The sequence below is a fragment of the Propithecus coquereli genome, unplaced genomic scaffold (genome assembly GCF_000956105.1).
Source record: "Propithecus coquereli isolate 6110/MARCELLA unplaced genomic scaffold, Pcoq_1.0 Scaffold194, whole genome shotgun sequence".
Taxonomy (NCBI): Eukaryota; Metazoa; Chordata; class Mammalia; order Primates; family Indriidae; genus Propithecus; species Propithecus coquereli.
The window spans coordinates 3,842,416-3,866,119 of record NW_012144300.1 but is presented as its reverse complement, the minus strand read 5'-3'; the positions used below and the strand labels follow the sequence as shown (position 1 = coordinate 3,866,119).

The 23,704-nt window shown below is 54.9% G+C and overlaps 1 protein-coding gene across 2 annotated transcripts in view; it reads left to right on the top strand.

Moving 5' to 3' along the window:
• JARID2 (jumonji, AT rich interactive domain 2) overlaps positions 1–23,704 on the top strand; it is a 135,703-nt gene that overhangs the window by 101,836 nt on the left and 10,163 nt on the right. For both annotated transcript variants that reach the window (XM_012643267.1, XM_012643266.1), the window contains 9 exons: positions 7,558–8,578; positions 11,895–12,397; positions 15,717–15,809; positions 18,267–18,385; positions 18,469–18,539; positions 19,340–19,454; positions 21,858–21,963; positions 22,736–22,918; positions 23,386–23,516. In XM_012643267.1, the coding sequence (XP_012498721.1) occupies positions 7,558–8,578; positions 11,895–12,397; positions 15,717–15,809; positions 18,267–18,385; positions 18,469–18,539; positions 19,340–19,454; positions 21,858–21,963; positions 22,736–22,918; positions 23,386–23,516 (2,342 nt within the window). The remainder of the gene's footprint in view (positions 1–7,557; positions 8,579–11,894; positions 12,398–15,716; positions 15,810–18,266; positions 18,386–18,468; positions 18,540–19,339; positions 19,455–21,857; positions 21,964–22,735; positions 22,919–23,385; positions 23,517–23,704) is intronic.

Sequence of the window (23,704 nt, the reverse complement as noted above, 5' to 3'; positions counted from 1 at the left end):
CTGCAGGGCAGGTTTTAGGAACGCCTCAGGGCTTGGCCGTTGTTGTGGTCAAGATTTTGTCTCAAAACTCAGCGGGGTAGGCGGTGGGGCTGAGGGCAGGTGGTGTTTCATTGACCCCTCGCGCTCCTGTCTCTGCTCCATTTTACAGTCCACTAAGCCATGGTGGGGGGGTGGGGGGTGGTCGCTGATGAGCTTTCCTCGCTCGGAATTTTAACACAGGGTTCAGTTCTTCCCAGGAGTAGCCCAGAGATTGTAATCTTGAAAGATAAATTCAAAGCATGGCGGGAGGGGGCAGAAGAGAGTTCCTGGCTGGCGGCATTTCAGAATGGCTAAAAGACGGTCACCATGGTGTGGAAATACTGGACTTCACGCTGCAGTGGGAGTGTTCTCTCCCCTTGATGATGTCAGTGATATTTTTCTCTGAATATGAGCATGTGACAACATTCACACACAGGTGGGGGGGTGTGTGCATGTACATGTGTTTAAGTAATCAGCTGTCATTTGGGGTGTGGTGGACAAGGCAGGCTCACCACATTGACGTTTCCACAGTCCACGGACACCTAACTCTTCACCCTTTGCAGTGTTGTCTTGATATTATGCAAGTGATTGTAGCATATTTTAAATGTTGGCCACTGTTCCCAAGACGGGTCTCAGTTTTCCCAGAGATGATAACCAAGATGTGGAATTGGGCCACGTCTCACGCACGTTTAGCCTCTCAAGCACTGGGCCCGGGTTTTCAGCACTAGGAGACACAAAGCACAGGGGAGCGCCCTGCCTGCGGGTCTGTGTCTGTGACAGCTCACTCCACCCCTTTCCTGAAGCTCTTAGCTCAGTAGAAACTGGTACAGAACTTTCCTACGTATGTTTTTGTGTATGAACGAGAACAGACTTAGAAGGGACCCAGAGAGACGGACAGATGTTGGTTATACTTCTTCAGCCCCGCGGCATCCTGTTTTCCGAGGACCCCAGGATAGGGTTGAGTTTTTTTTTTAAATGCATGTTCTTTACATCATATTCTGGTTTTTTAGAAGGCAAAAATACAAAACACTCTTTCAGAGTTTCCCCGTGATGAAATTCTAATACTAGAGCATGATTTAGGCCATACTGGGACTAGAAGTTTTTTCTAGGCTCTTCAGGATCTTCCCCTCCTGCCCCGAGAACCCATCTGTGTGGCAGGAGTAAAGGGCTTGTGGGTGCCTGAGTAAGTGATGTGTATGTGAGCATTTTATTCTCACATGTGGACACACAAACACTCTGTCTCTCCCTCTCCCTCTCTCCCCCTGCCCCCCACCGTGCACTTTCGCTTTGAGGGTTGGATGGAGTAAATGTCCCTGTCTCGGTTGATCCTAGCTCAACTGAGCACTTGCCCATCATTGAGTTCAAGGTTTCCTTTGTAAATGACCGAGAGGAATTGGCGCAGTTGGACAGAGCTGGGGGGAGCCACAGGCACCACCGTGCCCTGGGATGGCCCTGCCCCCCCTTGTTCTGGGGCCTTTACAAAGCTTGAGAACTATCATTTAGCATTGTTAATACATCTGCCCTTGGGTGGCTCTGGCCCCATTCCAGCTGGAGGAGACATCCCGCGGTTCTCCTCATAGGACACGCTCCCATCATCTGAGTAACTGCAGGAGCCTGGCGTGCTTCTGTGGTTCAGGATATAGTCCTTGCACGTGGTGTCATGTGCTCAGCCAGGGGCCCTGCGGGTGTGGAAGGGGGATGCCCTCTGGCCACCTCGTCCCCTCCTTCCCTCTCCTGTCCCCTCCCTCCCTCATCCAGGCTGCATCAGCCCAGGTGGGATGACCCAGGCTCCGGGTTCTAATTCAGCGCTGTTGCTGCCCTTCACTACACTGGAGGTGCTGTATTCAACCTTCCTAGGGCCTGTCGCTTCTTTGGAGCCAATCACACCAACTCCTCCCACAGGGACACTGTGAGAAATGAAAGGAAAATTTTAAAACCATCAGATCCCATTAGTTAAGTACTCTGAAAATAAGGTCAATGAAAGCAAATTGTAGATTCCTTTGTGACTGCTTGATACAAATGATTAGACTCTGACCTTTCATCTTTTCAACTATGTAAAAAACATGGGCCCAGAGGATATTCTGATCTTTAATGTCAAATATTTATTTTTTTATGTCAACGTAAAAGGTAAGGGTGAACACGATTGTATGAGATGTGGATGGATAGGGTGGAGGGATGTACTTTTTGGGGGGTGCTGCTGAGGTGCCTTTGCCCTGTTTGTTCTGATGAATTCTGGGGGCACTAAAATAGCTCCCCCTCATGCCTTGCATAATGCTAGATGATAGTTCTTAAGCTTTATTAAAGGCCCCAGGGTCTAGAGTGGGAACACGCGAGTGTGCACTCACAGATGCCTTTTCCTTTGTGAGAGGGCCTGGCGAACCCTCTGCTCTTCACGATACCAAATGAGCCATCTCTGTCCCGGGATGCATGTGCCTGGGTAACATTAGCCCTGGGACTGTCGGTGGGCTGTGGCCGCCCCTGGATAATAATTCGGATGTGTGGTAGGTGAACGAAGGAGCGGGTGATGTTTTCCTTTTGGTCTCCTGAAATAGGCCTTCAGTTAAAATGTAGTAAAAGACAGTAACAAGTTTAGGACGGTCAAACAAATGAGCTTTTCCCTGGAGAGGGTTTTGAAATGCTAGTTTCCTGAGTCATGAGCATGCTTTTGCTGTGTCGAAATGTGTGTGGTCCCTAAGCCAGGATATAGACTAGGAGGCTGCCCCGAGTGTGGTGATGTGTGGTTCTCATTTCTTACACCCAGGCTGAGCTGTCCCATGGAAAAGAAAATTGTCAGCTTGCAGGGACAGCCGGGCAGACACCTGCAGCGGGTGATCCGCTGATCTGGGTGGCTGTTGGGGAAGAACTTTTCGTGTGAAAATGTACAGGGGTTGCAGAAAAGTCCTGGCCTTGTAAGATTCAGGTAGGGCCAAAGAATTGGGAATATTCTTTTAAAGTTCTGAAACATATAACTATCCAGAGGGGAAAATAAATAGAAAACCGTGTTAGTCCTTTAAAAAAAAGGATTTAAGGTTTTATTCTGCTGCTCACTGGATTATACTTGCAGTTTGAGTTGCACTTGTTTGTGGTGTGGTATTTCTGAGTCAGGGATGTTGCCTGTAGTGGGCGGTGGGGTTATAAATACATCAAGGGGCCTCGCCAGAACTCAGCCTTGCCTTTCAGAGAGCGTTGGCCTTGGCCTGGCTGAAGGGCTCCTTTCTGTCCTGCTTCTGTGGTCTGTGTTTGTGCAGGGTTTCCTTCCCCATCCGTGTTTCGCTGCATGTCCACTGTCGCTCGCTTCTGTGTGGGCTCTTATGTTTTTTAGTTCCAGTTTTAAAGTCCAAATGGACTTCCCCTAAAGAAACACTCTGGCAGCTCCAGCTCCGTTTTGAAAGTTTAGCAAAGGCCTCAGCTCAATGGCTCCCTCTCGTGGGGAATCAGGGCTTGACACAGTGGAGCCTGGTTGAACTGAGGACAGCATTTTTGCTTAGTTAACCAAAAACATGACAGAGTCATTTCTCATCTTCTGCTCTGCCTTGGAAATGCGAGTTTTTCCTTTTCATCTGTCATCATACTGAGTTGAGTTGATTTGAGCATTGTGTGTGTGAGTGGTGGGGTGGGGAAACACTAGTAACGGGTTGGGGGGGTTATATTTTTACAGTAAGCACGCACGATCAGAGGGTACACGGGTAGCAGTTCGGCAAATGGAATTTCTGTTACTAAGAACAATGTCTAGAAGGAATGCCGGATGTCCTAGGCTTTCATATGCCTCACCTTACATCCCTCGTGCAAGAAGAATGAAGTGTTGTTTATCTGGGACACTGTAAGTACTAGTCCAGTTGAATGTAACTTGAAAATGCCCTCAGCTCTCAGCCTTGCCTGTTAAATTGCGGTCATGCTTTTATGACTGGGACTGGTTGCTCTAAACCTCAATATTGTGTGTCTGGGATCACCCGAGATACAGGTGACAGGTGGGTGGTTACAGGCCACGGAGAACAAGCTGTAGACACCTCACTTTGAGCAGAGCTGGGTTGGGGGCTGGGGGAAGTAGGCTGCCAGATCTGAGAGCAGGAGCAACTTGAAGAGTTTATACAGAGCTGCTTGGCTGAAATATGTTAACTGTTGCACATTTGAGAGTCCTGCCATAGGCCACCTCTGTGGGTTCAGACGAACCCAGTGGGTTCGGATGACTTCTCGTTTGTGCTCCTATGTGGACACGACTCAGGACACACAGTGGTGACCGGAGACCTCCCTCATGGTGTGCTGGCTGGCATGACTGGGGCTGCATGGTTTTAATTGCTATGGAAGTGGTTGGGGGGAGAGCCTCAGTGACAAGGTAAGATGGTGCCCTCCTCCATTCTTTTGTTTTCTTTGGTACTGATTACGCATTGGGTCCTTAGTACAGGCTAAGGAAAGGCGTATCCGTGTTGGATTGGTGGGTCCCAAGTTTTTCACCAGCAATGGACGTGGCTGGGTTGTTTTTCTGTTTTATCCCTACCTTTAGGACACATGGCACAGCTAGTGGGACAGATTGCTTCCTGTGTTAGCTGCCTCATGGCCTCTCGATGGGCATAGAACCCAGCCACTGGGTGGGCTCTTGGTGGGGAGAGGGAAGATGGCCAGTGACACATGCCCTTTCTCTAATGTGTGTACTTTATTTCTCCTTAAATTAAACTGCATGGTGTTGCGGGTCAGATCCATTTAGTCTTGGAGCTTGTCAGATGGACGGGCATGCATGATACTTGGTTGGATAGTGTTGAAGATAACTGCTAAAATAGTGAGAAAATGAATATGGCAACTCATTTTTCTCATAGAGCAAGTTAGTTGAATGTATAGCTTGGCAATAATGCTGTATTTAGGTTTATAGAAATATGTATGCAACCAGATGATCCTTTTGCCAATTGAAGATTGTGACACACTTAAATAGAATTCCACTATGCAGAAAATTTAACTCAGGTGACCCAAGAAGCCAGAATGGATAGATACAGGGCCTTGCACTCATATTTGACACAGAATACAAGAGATGAGACACCCTGGCTCCCAAACCCCCACGTACGAACAGTGGCGTTGGGGAAAAGCAGGCCCAAAGGATTTGTGGGAACACCGGGCCATCTGAGCTTTGCAACACTGATTGCCGTCCTCTCTCCTCACCGATTAGAATCTGTCAGGGAGGTTCTGTGGAATCTGCGTTAGTTTAAAGCTGCCACAGGATTTTCACGGTCCCAGGTTTGAGAAGCACTGAGTTAAACTCGGCAAGAGGCCGGACCTCTCTGTAGGAGTTGGTTATTCTGGCACCGTCCGGAGCTTGCCATTGTGATAGGCAATTCCCCTTCTGCAAGAAGAGATTTAGTTGCATTGTGCACCCCTGAGGGTTAAAAGGAGATGGAGAAGAAGACTGGGCTGTCCTCCGCTCTCAGGAATAGAGAGCGAGCCCTTCTGAGACCCATGATACTTGAGGTCCGTGTGCACCTGCCCTCCTGGAGTCTTTGATGTTGGAAATAAAGATTAGCCACAGCTGGAGTCTACTATGTGCTTTTGTTTTTCTAAGTGTTTTGTCTTGTTTTGGTTTTAGTCAATAGAAGCATTCGAAAAAACAATTAAAAAATGAGAGGTATTTGTATTCTTTTCCATACCTCCTCTTCCCGAGTAGTGGTACTTACCACAGTAAATTCTTATCTGCCTTCACCCTCTGGTTTTACAAATTCATTTTTAATTTATTGTTGCCAGGCCCCCCGCCCGGAGTTTCCCATTATTTGTTCCAGCCTCTCCCAGTCCCATGTCTTCATGGGCTGGCTGCAGGGTTGGGAGGCAGGATGGGGGTCCTGGGCCTTCCTGCAGCTTTTTGGGCAGGCCCAAGGGTCTGGCCCGGAGAGGGGCTTCCCTCCCTCTAAATACTGAGGCTGGCGGCCATCGTGTACCCTGGTATTGGCCCATGAGAGAGGATGTCCTACCAAGAACTTATGGCTTTGTTGGGACCACACGTAATAGGCAGCATATTCAGAGATATGAGTCTTAGTGGCTTCTTTACTTTTCTGTTTTTATAAACTTCTACTGAGACTTGGCTCAGGGCTTCTCAAAGTGCAGCCCCCAGACCAGCAGCACAGCATCACCTGGGACGGGTTTGAAATGTGCGTCCTCAGGCCCCGTCCCAGACCACTGAATCCAGGGCTGGGCCCAGTGGTCTGTTGTGACAAGTCCCCCAGGGGATTCTGAGAGCCACTGGTTTGGGTGCTTGCCCCAAGTTTGAGCTCCTCCACTCCCCCATTTAAGCAAATTGTGCTTAATCCTGAGCTGGGCCTGGGCTCAGTGCAGAGGTTACTAAGGCTCAGGCCCTGTCCTCTGGGGACCTGCCACTAGTGGTCGGGGCTGCCTGCACAGCCTCCTGGTGGCACTGGGCATCATGGTGCCCATGAGTGCATGTCCATGAGTGCGTGCAGTCAACACTCCTGACTGGAAATGCAGCTGTCTCCGCCCTGGCACCTTCTCTCGGGCTGTATCAGCTCTATGTCTCTCAGTAATGTGGTTTCTAGGCTGCTTCATTTCAAGATGGCGGTGGTTATAAAACCCTGGAATCCCTGACTTTAAACTCATCTCTTAGATGAAAGGTGATGCCCATGAGGTTAAGTGACGTGTCAAAGGCCACTCAGCTGGGTCGCAGCAGAGTTGTGAAGACATCTCTTCGGAAACCAGCGAGCCGCACTGCAGCCCTGTTGCGGCCCCCTTTGTCATTCTGTCTCTGCTGTCCAAGCAGTGTGACAGCCAGTGCAGAGAGGCTGCCTGTGTGTGCCCAGCTCACGTGGAAGTCTGCTGAGGGTGGGAAAATAGCCGCACGTGCAGAAGACGGGTGGGCATGTTTTGCTTCATCGTCGAGGTCGGGGATCCATCTTCCATCCGGGGAGGCCCTTACAGGGCTCAGTCTCCAAGCGGACGGCACACAGGGCGGCCGCTGACAGGTGGCAGCCACGCCTCTGGGCCAGGCCTGTGACTTCCAGCCAAACCACAAGTGCTGTTGTGCTTTTCCTTCCATGGTACTTTTGTTTTCTTTTTCTTTTTAGCCACATAGAGTTTTCAGCTCTGTGGGCAGGTTGTGCTGCTGCATAGATCACACACAGAGTAGCAGACACGTCTTTTCCTGGAACAGGTACACGTGTGTGTCCGCATTTCCCCCAAATGGGCAGAATTTCTCAGTTGTGAACTCTTAAAAACCCAAGACAAGTGAGTGTGAGGCATGTGGTGAAACTGCGAAACACCGCATTTTCTGGAAGAGCCAGAAACAGATGTGAAAACACATCCAGAAAACCCCACCGGGGGGACCTGGGGCAGGCTGCATGCTTTTGTGCAGACAGACAGGTGTATGGTTGTGCAGAGCTTCGGAAACTAGACGTCACAGTCTGATTCTCGGACGTGTGTTTTGCTTCCCGTCGCTGGTATCCCCACGTCTCTCCTTACCGTGAGTGGACTCCTGGCGCCTCCTCACGTGCGGGCCGGTTGCTGCCTTGGCGGGTACTAATTCTGCTCCCCTCTGCTTCTGCTGCCCCACAGGTGTCTAAGGTAAATGGAGTCACGCGAATGTCATCTCTGGGTGCAGGTGCGACCAGTGCCAAAAAGATGCGCGAAGTCAGACCTTCACCATCCAAAACTGTGAAGTACACTGCCACGGTGACTAAGGGGGCTGTCACATACACCAAAGCCAAGAGAGAACTGGTCAAGGAAACCAAACCCAATCACCACAAGCCCAGTTCCGCCGTCAACCACACAATCTCAGGGAAAACTGAAAGTAGCAATGCAAAAACCCGCAAACAGGTGCTATCCCTCGGGGGGGCGTCCAAGTCCACCGGGCCCGCCGTCAATGGCCTCAAGGTCAGTGGCAGGTTGAACCCAAAGTCATGCACTAAGGAGGTGGGGGGGCGGCAGCTGCGGGAGGGGCTGCGGAACTCCAAGAGGAGACTGGAAGAGACACACCAGGCGGAAAAGCCGCAGTCGCCCCCCAAGAAAATGAAAGGAGCGGCCGGCCTTGCCGACGGCCCCGGCAAAAAGGCCCCGGCTGAGAAGGCTCTGCTGAACGGACACGTGAAGAAGGAAGTGCCCGAGCGAAGTTTGGAGAGGAACCGGCCGAAGCGGGCCACGGCCGGGAAGAGCACGCCAGGCAGACAAGCACACGGCAAGGCGGACGGCGCCTCCTGTGAAAATCGTTCTACCTCGCAACCGGAGCCCTTGCACAAGCCGCACGACTCGGCCAAGGCCGAGAAGGGTGGCGGCAAGGCTGGGTGGGCGGCCATGGACGAGATCCCCGTCCTCAGGCCCTCTGCCAAGGAGTTCCACGACCCGCTCATCTACATCGAGTCGGTCCGCGCTCAGGTGGAGAAGTTCGGGATGTGCAGGGTGATCCCCCCTCCGGACTGGCGACCCGAGTGCAAGCTCAACGATGAGATGCGGTTTGTCACGCAGATTCAGCACATCCACAAGCTGGGCCGGCGCTGGGGCCCCAACGTGCAGCGGCTGGCCTGCATCAAGAAGCACCTCAGATCTCAGGGCATCACCATGGACGAGCTTCCGCTCATAGGTGAGGTCTTGGTGGGGGGACTCCCTGGGAGGAGGGCTTCCTGCCACCACCCGGTCCCTGTGGCTCCCCTGCACAGGCTTCACGTTCCCTCGCGGAAGCTCCAGCTCCCCTCCCCTGCCTCAGCTATTCCCTGCTCAGCGCCGCCTGCGGCCCTCCTCCCCGGGCTCTGCGCGTTGGTGGCAGGAAGAGCATTGATGTTTGGGGCTTTAGATCTTGCGTGGGCTCCCCCTCTGCGTTCCAGCCCCAGCCGGGCTGTCACCTGCTGCCTGACGCTGCTGGGATCAGAGCAGGGTCCAGGGAGACTGGGAAGGGACACTGCTGCCCCGCTGGATTCTGCTGGGGCTCCCACGACAAAGTGCCACGAACTATTCGGCTTTAGCAACAGAAATGCCTCATGGTGATGGAGGCTGGAAGTCAGGGGGCAAAGTGTGGGCAGGGTTGTTTCTCCTGAGGCCTCCTTGGCTTGCATACGGCCATCTTCTCCTTGTGTCCTCAACACGGTCATCCTCCGTGTGTCTGTCCTGATCTCCCCTTCTTACAAGGATGCCTTATAAGACCCCCCCTAATGATCTCATTTTAACTCAGTCGCCTCTCCCAAGACCCTGCCTCTAAACACACTCACATCCCGAGGTTCTGGGGGATTACGGCTTCAGCGTACATACTTGGGGGGTGGATAACCCTCTCCTCTGCTAGACTTCAGGCCATTTTGTTCATCCTTCTTATCCTTTTCTCTCCTTCCTCTTCATTTTTCCTTGAGCTTCAGTTTCTCTAGTGTCCAGCCAGTTCCTTGTCAAGGGATGAAGTGCAGCTCTGGCTGGGACAGCTGCAAAACTCGCCACGGTGAATCCTGCAGTCAATGTGCATCCACGCCGCCCCGGGTGGGTCCCAGACAGGGCCTGTCGCCGGTGCTCCCGTGGCTGTCCTTCCCCTCTCGCCTCTCCTTGTCCTGGCACTGAGGACGCAGGACCGAGGAGGAGCTGGCTCTGTCGGGGCTGCGTGGGTTCTGCAGAGCAGGGCACAGCTGGGGCGGGTCCCACACTCCCCTCTCAGCTCCAGACCATGAAAGGATACAGGGTGGCCTCCATTTTGGAGATCCCCAAATTTGAAAGGCAGGGAGACATTTAGCAATCCTCCTTTAAGTGTCAAGAATTGGCAGCAGGGTGGGCTTTGTTGCAAGATGGAGGTTTCATCATTTCTCTCAGCCAGGTGCCTGCCAGGGCTAAAGCCCGAGTGAGAATCACTTGATTTGGTTTGTGGTCTGTTCTTGGGGGACTGCACGTGGTAGGTGGTGGTGAGGGGACAGCCACGCATGTGTGCGTACCTGTGCACCAGCCCGTCGCCACGCCCTTAGTAAGCACTTGGGCCACCTAGTGACCGCAGGGGGGCCAGGGAACCTCGCTGAGTCCTCATGGCTGCAGGAGACCTGTGGACGAGAGGGAAACGTTCCGCGTCCCCTACCTGCTAGTTGGCTGGTGCAGCTGTGGGGCACAGGTGACGTCGACGTCGTAATGACAGCCGGGACCTTCTTTCCAGAGTCGATTGTCTTTCGACCTTGACCCCCTCACCCAGCCCCAGAGGCCAAGCAGGCGCCTCCCTGTGGCGTGTTTGCTTTTGTTCTTTGCCACCATCCTCAAGTCCGAGGCTTCTCACAGTCTGAGGAGTCTGACCTGGCCTGGTACCCATGGAGCCCTCAGGCGTAGGCCCTCGGCCTTCTAGCAGTGGAGGGGACCTAATCGCTCTGAAGTAGTTTCCCCTCAGTCCCCCACAGTGGAGGCACCTTCTGCATCTGTGCAGGGGGGTGTGCGGCCCAGGGGGCGCCGCTGTGGCGGGGGCAGCGGGGTGATCGCAGTGCATGAGGATTCCATGAAGAACTTTTTCACAGGCACAGTGTGATTTCAGGGACTCTGGTTCTCACGATCCACTTACAGAGAAAGATACAGGGTGGATATCCCCCCTTGCAGTTTGACCCGTGTTCTGAGCCAGTTTGACACAGTTGGGGGGGACTGGTTTCTTTGTCTACCTCTACAAGACGAGGTGGCATGCCACCAGCCCTCGGAGGAAGAGGTCCTGATTGCCGAGACCTCCCCCCTTTTGAATCCCACCTGTGACTCTGACAGCGCGTAAGACCTGCGATGAGTTGTGGCATCTTGGGATCTTAGTCCTCCTCATCCAAGGCTGACCGTGGTCCACACCCAAACCAGCCCGCCACTGTGCACCAAGTGGAGCTAGTGAAATTCAGGCCACTGTGCTCCCGCCCCTGCAGGGGCCAGGGCTCCTCTGGAGGGTCCCAAGATGCCAGGTGTCTGCAGGACTGGCCTTCTCCGTGCACTGACATTGGTCTCAGGCCAGAGAGGTCAGCCGGAGCCACGCCTGCTTTCACTTCTATTTCTGATGTAAATACATCCCTAACCTCTGAAGATTCAAAATTGTCTTAATTTGTACTTCGCTCATCTAGCATTTTGTTAACAATTATTTTGGACTATTTCTCCCTCCCCTTTATTGGCCAAGGAAGTTGCTTTCCCAGTTCCCATCTAGGTGCAGTTACTGGGGGTACATTTAAAAATACTAATATTTTGATGTACATTTGTACCGCTCTGTCATTTGATCAAGAGAAGCAGCAAGAACTAGCCTCACATCCTTCTGAAGTACGCTTCCCCTGGCTGGGCGGTGAGGGAAGGGGCCGAGGGACAGATGGACCGCGCTGTGCCGTCATGCAGACATTGCCCTTTGCCCTGCAAATCTAGCGGGATTGATAATAAATTCTGCTCCTGTGAGAGAGAGGGTGTTGGAGGTTTAGAAGGGGAGTGGGCATTGGTAACAAGCATCGTGTATCTATGATGTCCAACATCACAGCTGTTCCGTGTGATGCTGGGGCGTGGGTGCCACCACGGGGCCCTGCCCACTCCGGGCCAGGGATCTGTTTCTCTTCTCATTGCACTGGCCCCCAGGTGTGGGAGAACAGCCTGCACTGCTGTGCGTCCCACTGGGATGTTCCTCCCCACATACCCCACAGCCAGCTCTCTCCTCTTCCCAGCCATGCTCCTGCTTAAACACCGCCTTGCCCCACACCTTCCCTGATCACCCCCCAAGACAGCAGCCCGTTGATCTGCTTTGCCTTCGTAGCACTTGGCCGTGACCCGTCACTGTGTGACATCTGTCTCTCCATGACGGTCAGCCTGCTGTTTGCTGCTCTGGCCCTGGAGCCTGGCGGAGTCCTGGCGGGCGGCAGGTGTTAGGGAGCTGTCGGTCCCGGGAGGAAGGTCTTGTCTGTGTCCTTACTCACCAGGCGTGCCCTGTGTTCCCCCTCACCGTCCAGGAGGCTGTGAGCTCGACCTGGCCTGCTTTTTCCGGCTGATTAACGAGATGGGCGGCATGCAGCAAGTGACTGACCTCAAAAAATGGAACAAACTAGCAGACATGCTGCGCATCCCCAAAACGGCCCAGGACCGGCTGGCCAAGCTGCAGGAGGCCTACTGCCAGTACCTGCTCTCCTACGACTCCCTGTCCCCCGAGGAGCACCGGCGGCTGGAGAAGGAGGTGCTGATGGAGAAGGAGATCCTGGAGAAGCGCAAGGGGCCGCTGGAGGGCCACACGGAGAACGACCACCACAAGTTCCACCCCCTGCCCCGCTTCGAGCCCAAGAACGGGCTCATCCACGGCGTGACCCCCAGGAACGGCTTCCGCAGCAAGCTCAAGGAGGTGGGCCAGGCCCAGCTCAAGACAGGCCGGCGGCGACTCTTCGCTCAGGAAAAGGAAGTGGTCAAGGAGGAGGAGGAGGACAAAGGCGTCCTCAACGACTTCCACAAGTGCATCTACAAGGTAGGGGCCTCCTGCGCGCTGCCCCTCACACCGCGCAGCCCTGGCTCTGCGGAGCACCCACGCCCGCTCGCGGGGACGGATGGGAGGGTGCGCGCACGATGGGCACCCTCGGCGCCCTGGTGGAGTGGGGGAGGGGCTGCCACTGTGCAGGGTGAGGACACCATCTTAGTCCCTTTCGTGCTGCCGCGGCGGAGTACCACAGGTCGGGCAATTTGTAACGAACATCGTGCGATTTATTGACACCTGGTTTTTGAGAATGGGAAGTCCAGTATCAGGGTGTCGGCATTTGGCGAGGGCCTTCTTACTTGGTCATAACATAGACGTAACATGTCACGTGGTGTGAGGGGGCGTCGAGAGAGCTAGGTGGGGGCAGACCTGCTCCAGGATAACGCCATTAGTCCACGTGTGCCTGCTCGGGTTTCCTTTTTGTTAAACGGTGTGTGTATGCTTGCACGTGCTCCCCTGTGCCAGACTAGGGGGCGTGTTTAGTTTCCCCCGTGTCCACGGTTCTGTGCCTGCTGCTCTGAGCACCCCCATCTCACCCGGTGCGTGAGAGCTGTCTGACCTGCTGGGGTCTCCCTGACGAGACCCTCCGTGGGCTCCGAGCGCTCGTTTTCTCTCCCTTTTCCCATTCTGCTCAGCTCCCAGCCTCCGTGTTCCAGCCCTGTGTGGCTAGGTCCTTCCTGCTGAGACATCTTTGATAGAGCTATCAACGCAGGTCTCACCAGGAAGGCCCTGTGGAGGGAGGAGGTGGGGAGAGACTGGCAAAGTAAAAACGTAGCAGAGTTTTCCCCAGTTCTGCCAGGTCTTGTCGCAGCTCAGGTCATCCTGAGAAGACTTGCTCCTCCAAGAAGCAAGGCTGCAGCGCTGGCTCTCCTCGGCAGCCCTCCCATCTGTCCTGGCTCTGAAGCAAGGCGTGGGGTGCCTCCCTGCCCGGGTCTGCCGGTGTGCAGCAGGGCACTGGTCCCAGCTGGCAGAGCCCAGCTCTGACCTCCATGCCGAGGTCCCTGCTGAGTTTCTTGGCACACTGTCTTGCCCCCTGGGATCCCAGTTCTGGATTTATTGGCGGGGGGCTGTGGAGGGACTGTGCTCCTCTGGTGAGGTCTCAGCCCAGTGAGCCATAGGAGTGTCTGGACGGGTGCATTTCTGCCACTGCTGTTGCTCATAGCCTCGCCCAACCCACGCTCCCAGGGCTGCAGGCTCTGGCCTGTCCCCTGCAGTTGAGATGATGCAGGCTTCTGATTCCATCACGTGCTTCAGAAACGCAGAGCAGGAGTCCGACTTGTCCCCTGGACTTGTCTTCCTTTAAGTCCAGGCCGGGCAGTCCCACCTCAGGCTGCGCTCACTGCACTCTGAATTCTCTCCTAGGCTTTAGCCCTTGCTTTTCTGGAAAGAGCTGCCCTGTTTGCGTAGGAGTGTTTCTGGTCTTAGATCTGGAGAGGGTCTGGCCTTCTCTGCTTCGAGACCCCCTTCCCGCTGCCCGCGCTGCCTGGTGGAGCCAGGGCTGGGGGCTGGCAGAGCAGCTCCTGCAGCCGTTGGTCAGCAGCCTCCTTGTACTTCCGAAATGTTTTCACCAGAAGGCAGAAGGTGGCCCAGGGACTGTAAGCTCTGGGTACATTCTTGGGCACCTTAATCCCATGTTTCCCGAATGTTTGGTGAGAATCTTTTCCTGTTAAAGCCACTCGTTAATCCTGTGTCTGAATAGCCAACTAATGAAACGATATATTGTCGATGTTTGTTTAAAAGGGCCAATTCTGTGAGCGTGTGTTAGATCTGAGTAAGAGGGTTTTTTGCTTTTGTTTCAAAATACCCTGTCAGGAGTATTCTTATTTTTTTAATTTTTAATTTATTTTTTATTGTTTGGTGGGGGGGTGAGGGGGGGTCTTCCAGTGAGGACCAGAAAACCTGCTAGACAAATTCTAGAAGAGCTGTAACACTAAGAGTATTTTTAGATTTCAGTGCAGACATGGATGGGAGCTCGGCGAGGTGGCCGTGGCGATGCTCCCCAGCTGCCGTCCGCCTGCGGGGAGCGGGCGGCTCTCCGTGGCCACCAGTGTCCTGGCCGTTAACTGTTGTGTGCTGCCTCTGTCCATTGCGCTCTGCGTCAGCGCAAAATTCCGTCCCTCCTTGTAGCTGCTTCTTGCTTTGTAATGGCCAGAATGTCAGGAAAGGCTTGGAACTGCCTGGGAATATTTTCTTGTAGTCAGAACCCTGTCCAGTCCCTCGCGCTGCGGGAGAGAAGCCAGATGCCAGCGTCTCCGTGCCAGCTGCTTGGCCTGTTGGTCCAGTGGCAGGAGGAGTCCGGGGCCTGTTCTAGCCCTGTCACTTTTCGTGGGGACGCTCGTTAGGGAAGCCTTCGCTGCGCCCTCCCTCGCACTCCACAGCCCTCTTTGTTTCTCTGAGGGCGTGTTCTCCAGACAGGGCAGAAGCTCCGCGAGGCCAGAGGTGCTGTCTGTTTTGTGCACTGTTCGATCTCCAGCCTGTAGAGTTCGGTGCGGTGCACAGTGGGTGTCGGTCAGCGTTTCTAGACTCAAGGAGCAAACACACCCTGTGGAGAGGGAGGGCAGGCGAGCGTCTAGGAGGCGCAGCCTCCAGGAGACGAACCAGGCTCTTGTGGTAGCTGAGGGCAGGAGCCAACTCCAGATTCCCGGGCTGGTGTCCTCAGCTGTTCTCTCAGAGCGAGCAGAGCACCTTGATGCTATTGGGAACAGGGTGACAAGGGGCACTGCTGGGAGAGATGCTGACAGGGCAGCGGTGACTTCTTTGGCAGGTGAGTGACCAGGCTGCACCTTCAGATTAAGGTGCTTGTGGCCATTTTCATGTGGTGGGGACTCTCAGGTGTAGAAGTTGCCTAGTGTCTGTCTTTCGGGGCCTCCAGGCTTGGGGTCCCTGGACATGAGTTCCATCAGGTCATAGTTGCCATTAGTTTCTTCACCGGCGAGCTTCTTCCTTCCCTCCGTGCAGGGTCTCCCTGAAGCACAGATACTTTCTAAACAGAGTGCCTTGGAAGTGGCCTCTTGTGCTTCCCAAGGGCATCTGCTCGTGGCCTCTAGGTTGGCAGCCTATCTCTGGCAGGTAACGGCCAGTTTGCCTCTCGTGGCAGCAGCGGCTGGTGGAGCCATCCTTCTCCCCTTCTCCGCGCTGCGAATCTTCGGGAGAGTATTTCTCTGCCTTCTCTGCTTGTCGTTAACTCAGGGCACGATGTGGCCCACAGCCCTGGGGAAGCCTTGGGCAGAGGCTGGGACAGGTGTGTGGCCTAACTGGAGGAGGGCTCGGCTGTGATTCTTAAGCTTTACTCTTGTTTTTGTTTTGTTTTCAGGGAAGGTCTGTTTCCCTAACGACTTTTTATCGAACAGCGAGAAATATCATGAACATGTGTTTCAGCAAGGAGCCTGCACCAGCTGAAATCGAGGTGAGCGAGGGTGGCCTCCTGGGGTGCCGGAGCCAGGGAGCCCTGTCCGCCTGCTCCCTGGAGCCCGAGTGCTGGAGGGACCCTGATGGGGCAGCGTGTGTCCTCCGTGTGGAGCGTGTGCCGGGGCAGCCGGAGTTTTGACTTAGGTTCATCTGAACTTGCTCAGAAGCCAACGACAGTGTGACGAAGGTGGGGATATGCCCAGTCTGGGGTGGGTTCTGGCCGCCTGCCTGCCCTCCGTGTGTCTGTTATGCAAGAGAATGTTTGGAATCCCTTGAAACCACGGTTGTGCTTTTTCTTCTCTCCTATTTTTTATTTAATGGGATTGGCAGGTTGCCATTTTTGTGTTTCTGCCAACTCTCTTCTTTGAGTTAGCACGAGGCTGGGAAGACAGTGAGCACTTCTGTGCCCAGACCAATTAGGGGGAGGCTTTGTGCGAGGCGCTGCGGGACGGAGACCGGATCTGTCTGTTTACCTCCCCCGGCCAGTGCCCGTCTGAGTCCGTGTGAACTTCCAGCTGCTGACGTCGCTGGGCTCAGCAGCCCGTGGTTGTGTAAAGGGACAGAGACCAAACCCGGCTCTCGGGTGAGGGGCAGCAGCTGGCCAGGGAGCAGGAAGGAGGTCTGTGCTGACTCCTGGCCTGTGACAGGCTTCTGGTCACACCTCTGTTTCTTTAATGATATGTGCCACTCTTTAAAGTAAAATCCGGTCTGGGTTTGTCCCGTGTGTACCTGCTGACCACCAGGCGTTCAACCATCCTGTGGTTTCCCAGGTGAGACTTTCAATGCTCAGGACAGCTGTGCCCCCTGCATGGGTGGCACATGGTGTCACATCTCCTGATGGCACCTGTCAGAGCCCAGGACATCGAAACTGGAGCTCAAGCCTGCTTTCCTGGTTTGGGGAGTCTGATGTTTACTTTGTAGCACCGTTTTCATCTGACTCCCAGGACTTCGGTCTCTGCTGACGTGCCTTAGCTCTGTACCCGGGGTGCAGCTGTCGACCCCCACGCTGTGGCCTGGCCCCGCCCCGGCCCTGTGGCTGTGGTTACTGCGCCGGAGCAACCCCCACCTCGCTTGCCATCAGCCACGATGTCAGCGGAGTCTTGCTTCCAGGACACGTGTGGCCGTTGTGGCTGCTTCTGGGGCGTGTGTGGCATCTGTGGTAGAGATGTCAGGTGGAGGAAGCCGGAGTTTCTGGGGCTGGGCATGGACGCAGGAAAGAGAGACCTTTGTTGTACGGCCCTGTCCTTGTGAGAGTCTCCCGAAGGCATAAGAAAGGTTAGCTCATTGTACAGCTTCCTATTCAGGCATTAATTCCCTCTGAACGTCTGGATTTTACTCTAGCAGTTTTGTAAATATTTAAACACAGAAGATTTGCTAAAATTCAAATTTCAGTCCAGGGCTGCCTAGCTTCTGTGCTCCGTGTCTTCCCAGAATGGCCGGGCTTTTCTCTCACTGGTCGACAGCAGCTCGGTTGGCCGTACTTAAGGGGTCCCTTCCTCCCCATCCCTCGTCTTTATTGATCCACCAGAGGCCGCTGCTCTCAGTGTCAGCAAACGGGTGGCAGCGTCGGGGACTAGGCTTAGCGTGCTCAGTTAGACTCTTGCTTCTGTTCAAGGACGTCTGTTGCAGGAGTCCAGTCATTTAATGATGTTGAATTCATCCTTGATTTGTGGACGTTGGTCACCCATCCCGGTCCCCACTTTGCAGAAGTCACACAGTGTCGTGGTGACCTGCGTCGACACTGTTAGGGTCACTCCTCTGAGGTGAATGGTACGACATGATGCCGAGTGCTTATTGGTTGGGCTTCTTCCTCAAATGTGGTCCCAGCTTAACGGGGTTTTGGAGATTAGGGAAGATGATGATGTGCTTCTGGAATAACTGAAAACAAGGTGAAAAGGCGCCTCTGAAGGGGGAGGACCGGCTCCAAGGGAAGCTGAGCACCTCTGCCGACCTGTGATCCAGACACATTCTCACCCACCCTTCGCCCCTCTTTGTTGCGATGGAACACGTCAAAGTCTCCTAGACAGCTCTTCCAAACTGGCAGTTACTGTTCTTGGCATAACGTCCTCCACGTTCATCCGTGTCGTAGCTGTAGCATGTGCCGGAATGTCCATCCTTCAGAGGCTGCACAGTAACCTGTGGTGTGGACGGTCCACCTTCTGTTCATCCCTTCGTCTGTGGGCTCACACTTGGGTTTCTTTCACCTTCGGGCTGCGGGAAATAAAGCCTCTGTGAACACAGCTGTGCAGATTCCGAGGTGAGACCCTGTTCTCGGTGGTTCTGAGCGCACACGGAGGTGCCGTGTTAATCAGCGTTCCGCGGGAGGCGCTCTGCGCAGCCCCAGGCAGCACAGCGTCTGTTCTGTCGGGCGTTGGTGCCCCAGTGTCGTTAGGTTGGACTGTGCTCTGTGGCCCAGACACCCTGCCCTGCTGACCGGCCCTTTCCTCCCCTGCAGCAAGAGTACTGGAGGTTAGTGGAAGAGAAGGACTGCCACGTGGCAGTGCACTGCGGCAAGGTGGACACCAACACTCATGGCAGCGGATTCCCAGTGGGAAAATCAGAACCCTTTTCACGGTAAGGTTGGACTCTCTCCATGTCCTGGGGACTGGCATCCTTCCCCTGGCAGTCTGTGACGTCCCTTGTCTTTCCCTCTGCAGGCACGGATGGAACCTCACCGTCCTCCCCAATAACACAGGGTCCATCCTGCGTCACCTCGGTGCTGTGCCTGGTAAGCCTGCCCGGGGCAGCTTTGACAGTGACTTCTACCCACCGAGAACCAGAGCTGGGCGGCCCTTCCAAGTGTTGCCTGGGAGGGACGGGGGCTTCAGGTGTAGAGCACGTTCATTGAAAACTTTGATGTTTGGCAGAAAGAGGTATAAGCTCGTAATTGATGAAGTCAGTAAAAATGTGGAAGAATGAACCACACTGCAGAGTCTAGAGCTAGATGGAAGCTTAGTGGCCAACTTCGAACCTTGAAATTGGCTCTTTTATTGCTGAAGTCCCAGCTCCTTAAGGCTACTATAAGCCAAAATCCTAAATTCCTAAGACGGCCAGTAGGCTCGTAAGTGACGGGTGCTTGGCAGACTTCACGGGAAGTCAGGGGTTGTGGAGGTTGCAGTCCTGGGGAAGGCCGGGCCTCCAGAGGAGTCCTGGAACCTGTCAGAAGAGGCTCATTTCCAACCTGAGCCAGGGAGCCCTCTGCCCCAACCCTCATGGGAGTTTTCAGGTTGGGCACTGCTGTTCTGGGGGTTCACTGACAGGTCATCATGGTCAGCTTCCCGCTGCCCACCTCGCTCACTCCGTAAGATGTTCTTTTACGTCTGCTTTGAACCTGCCCACGTTCTTGGTTTCACTTCTGTATAGCAAGCAGGAAAGCGCAGATAACGTCTACCCACGGGGTTTGCTCTGGCTTTGAATCCCATTTCTTTTTCTTCTTGTTTTGGGAGAAGAAAGTGATTTTTAATTACTATTCCTTTGAGACATTGTTGCCGAGCTTTAAAATGCCTTTTCCTCCCCCCACTGTTTCAGGAGTGACTATTCCCTGGCTAAACATTGGCATGGTCTTTTCTACCTCATGCTGGTCTCGAGACCAAAATCACCTTCCATACATTGACTACTTACACACTGGTGCTGACTGCATTTGGTGAGTGCGCGGCCGCGGGGCTTGGGCGGGGCTGTGCAGACCTCATGTTAAGATGTTAGGTGGGGCCTGCGGGGAACCCCCCATCCGGGTGGCTAAAGGTGTTGGAGAACCTTCTTTGTGTGTTCAGGTTTGTCTCTCATATTGGGGATAAGAAGCAGTAGTAAAAATGCCACAAAATGTGGACCGATAGTAGTGAACACATCAGCCTTCTGATGGCTGGATATAAACCGGGCTCGCGTGGCATTTCGCGAGTGGTTATTTTCAGCGTCTTTCCAGAGCCGGCGTCTCCTCGTCTGTCGGGCTGCGTGGGGAGTAGCGTTTACTTGCAAAATCTCGTTCCTGCTGTGTGGAGATGCGCGTGCCGTGCGTCCTGCTCTGTTGCGTGGCGCGGCACTCTGCGTCGGTCCCCGCCTGTGATCCTCTTGACTAGAACAGTCCTGATGGGGGCTGGTCTCTGGCGTCTGTGTTTACGGCGGCAGATGGGAAACGACTGCAGATAATCAGGTGTCGTGTGTCTGATCGTCTACCGGCATCACGTTCACCCCCCGTTGGCCGTGTTTGCTGTCCCGATGGGGAGATTAGCATTCTTTATTAAAATAAACGAAGTCTTAGGACAGTGCTCTCCCCCCCGGAGCCAGCGTCGGCACAGTGTCCACGAGTTGGGTTTCGTCGTGAGTCGTGCCGTCGAAGCCTGGGCAGGATGGGTCTGTGTGCTGTGGACGGTGGCCGTCGTCGCTGTCCCGAGTGGGCTGTGGTGGCTGGGAGCCCGGCTGGTGCCTGCGGGGCGAGCGCGGGCAGCTGGGCGTGGACAGCGGCTCTGCCTCCTCCCTGCGGAGCTGCCGGGCTACGGGGCAGCTCTGCTGGCCATTCCCGGGGCCCCCCAGGCCTGCGACCTGAAGCCTTGGTTTCTTCATCCGAGGAAGCTGGTGTGAAGTGGCCGTTGCGGGGCTCGGTGGTGGTGGCAGTGTCTTTTTAGTGGCTTAAATGTTGAGTCACAGGTAGGGAAACGCGAGAACCTGTGGGCTCTTTGAAAGGCTCCCCCCTGGAACCCCAGTGATGGGAAATCGAGAAGAAACAGGGATGTGATCACAGAATTTTATGGTGTGTGGCTTTTCTTAAAACATGTGATTTAGGTTAGAAACCCTGTGTTTAAATTGCAAATCAGGAACAGAGTATGTTGGCACTGAAGTCGCGTAAGTGTTTAAAGACTTTACTTAAATGTGGCTATTGCCTTCACTCAGCAACTGAAACCAGGATTTGGCCTCAAAGCAAAATGCTCTCGTCACAGGCACCTGGGGAAGGCTGCCCGAGAGCAGAGGGAGCCGCTGGGAGTGGCCGGTGGAGGCCGCCCCTTTGCTTTTACTGGCAGGGGAGGCGTCACTGGCTTGGCAGCCTGAAGTCCTGTCAGAGGCTTCCACTCCCGTCCCAGCTGTCTCGGTGCAGCCTGCCAACCCCGGGGTGGGGCAGGTCGCAGCCACACCCCCAGCCCTGGAAGAGGCCCCCTCCTTCATGCCCCTGGGCAGTACCAGGGACTCATGGGTGGCAGTGTGACCCCGGTGGACTCCTTGGTACATAGAGGACACAGGCAAAAACTCCTGCCAGCCTCCGTGATTGCCATTAGATTATTGCAGATTCTTCTGTTGGTTAAGTGCCACCTGTATCATCAGCCTTTTCTTCCACCTGACACCCTTGCTGGCTTTGTAGCTCCTCCTGGGAGGATCTGTGAGCCTTGCCCCAGGCCACTCTGTGTGCCTGATGCGGGGCGCTGACTGGATGCCACGGGGCTGCAAGGCCAGGGCCCCCTGGGTGTGTCAGCCAGAGCTTGGTCGGTGGGTGCGGGCGCGGCTCCTTCCTGCGGTGTGCAGGACAGTGGGGGATGGTCTCACCTGCTGGCCAGAGGGCCGAGGCGGTTGCATGTTGGTTGTGTGAACAGCATCAAATCCTCATCCTTGTTTCAGAGAGAGGGTGCGATGCTGGCCTGGGGACTGGGAGGGCTAGACAAGGCCTTTCTTCACCAGCGGCTCAGGGAGTTTGCAGCAGTGTGCCTTGTTCTGATTTATAGGAGTTTCTGAACATCTGTTTTTGATTTGAAGCTTCTTTGGCTCACTGAGTGGGTCAGATCTGCATAAGAGATGAGCGCCTTGCATCGCGGGTGCGCTGCGGTCTGGCTGCGTGCTGGGCGGAAGCGGTGCCACTGCAGTGGGAAGCAGGCGGGAGCTGGCGGTGACAGCGCCAAGCGCCAGGCCAGGCTGGCTCCCTGTCTGCCAGGGTGGGGCCCTGCCACCCCTGGGCCCTGCAACACCTGGCAGGCCTGCACGTGCGTGTGCCTGGGGGAGATGGCATTGGGTGGCACAGAGGGGCCGAGTCAAGCCTCTGCTCCTGCCCCGTGTCCCCGCCGCCCAGGTATTGCATTCCTGCTGAGGAGGAGAACAAGCTGGAGGATGTGGTCCACACCCTGCTGCAGGCCAACGGGACCCCAGGGCTGCAGATGCTGGAGAGCAACGTCATGGTACGTCCGCCCAGCCACCTCCCCACGCAGGGACCGCAGGTCCTCCTGGGGACTCTGCTGCGGGGCATTCAGCAGTTTTATAAAATCACCGTCTTAACCGACCTGCCTCTCGAGGCAAAGAGGACAAAGTGAAATCAGTCCTCAAGGGGTCCAAAATGAAAGGTCCTCTGGCATAAAAACCAAACTGAGTTTCCGTCAGATTGCACAGGATGCCAGGATGCGCCTGTTCGAGTCGTGCATGCAGGCTGGCGGGGCCCTGGGCTCGGGGCTGGCGCTCTGGCTCTTGTGCCTCTGCTCCTACCTGTGGGGCACCTGGAGACTGGGCCATGGACAGGAATGAGCAAGGCTTCCTACCCTGTCTTCAGAAAGTCACAGGGCTGCTGAGTTCCTGAGAGTTGTCGCCCTGAGCTGTGCTCTGACCAGCTGAGCCCAGGGCTTCTCTGGCCCCTGCTGGTCCCTGCCTGGTCTCATCTCTGTTGGGCCTCCTGGCCCACCTGGCTTTGGAGATGGGCCTAGCAGCCTCCTGGTCCTGTAAATTTGTCTCGTTTCCTGCTCTTGGCATTGCCAGGGTGGGGACAGGAAGGCTCGTGGGGCTGCGTGTGCTCACTTGGGCCAGTGTCTATTTAGAACCTCCTCCTCCTTGTTTTGGGAATTAGGACTTTTTATTTTCTGAAGGAGAAACACAGCATCTGTCTCCTTGAGAGCAGGACCCTTCTGCAGGTGTCCGTGCGCAGGGAGGGGAGCGTGCCTCAGCCTGGCCCTGTCTCCCCAGATCTCCCCGGAGGTGCTGTGCAAAGAGGGGATCAAGGTGCACAGGACCGTGCAGCAGAGCGGCCAGTTCGTCGTCTGCTTCCCGGGATCCTTTGTGTCCAAAGTGTGCTGTGGCTACAGTGTCTCGGAAACCGTGCACTTTGCTACCACCCAGTGGACGAGCATGGGCTTTGAGACCGCCAAGGTAAGCCCGCCAGCCGTGCGTGCGTGCCTTGTGCCTGCGTGTCTGTTTGTAGATAGGGTTCCCTTTGGAATGTGTCTTTGAAATGCTTAAGAGGTGGCTGAAAGGTTTTTCAGGGAAAGAGAAGTTGCAGGGGGTTGGTTTGTATATGAAACCATTGTATTGAGGCCCATTTCCGACCGACCCCTGCACTAGTGGGGCGACTGCACTGAGGTGCACACGTAGAATAAGTGGATGGGAAATCTCCACCCATTCTGAGTGTGGCCAGCGGCGAGGTGCTGTGGCTTTTTCTAGTATGTGGTGCCTTTCTCACAGGTAAGCAGAATTGTTGTGCAGTTTTCAACAGCTTTTAATACAAATGCAATTCAAAATTTGGAAATTCAGATTGCCTGCCTGCCCCTCCGCCGAGAAAAGCCTTGCTGGCTGCCTAGTGATGAAAGCCTGCTCTAAGGGTGCGGCTCCTCTTTCAGGAAATGAAGCGCCGCCACATAGCCAAGCCCTTTTCCATGGAGAAGCTGCTCTACCAGATCGCACAGGCAGAAGCAAAGAAAGAGAACGGCCCCACTCTCAGCACCATCTCATCCCTTCTGGATGAGCTCAGGTAACGCACACTCGGGGTTCTGAGAGACCCCCCAGGGCTGAGGCCAGAGAGCTGGGTCCTTCGGGGCTCTGGGCGGGATGGGAGGCAGGTGAGCAGACAGACCCCCTGCCTGCCCGCGGTCGCGGGTCCCGTCACGGCTGCAGGGCCCACTCGGTGCTTTGCCAGGTGGGCGACGACTTTCTGGGCTG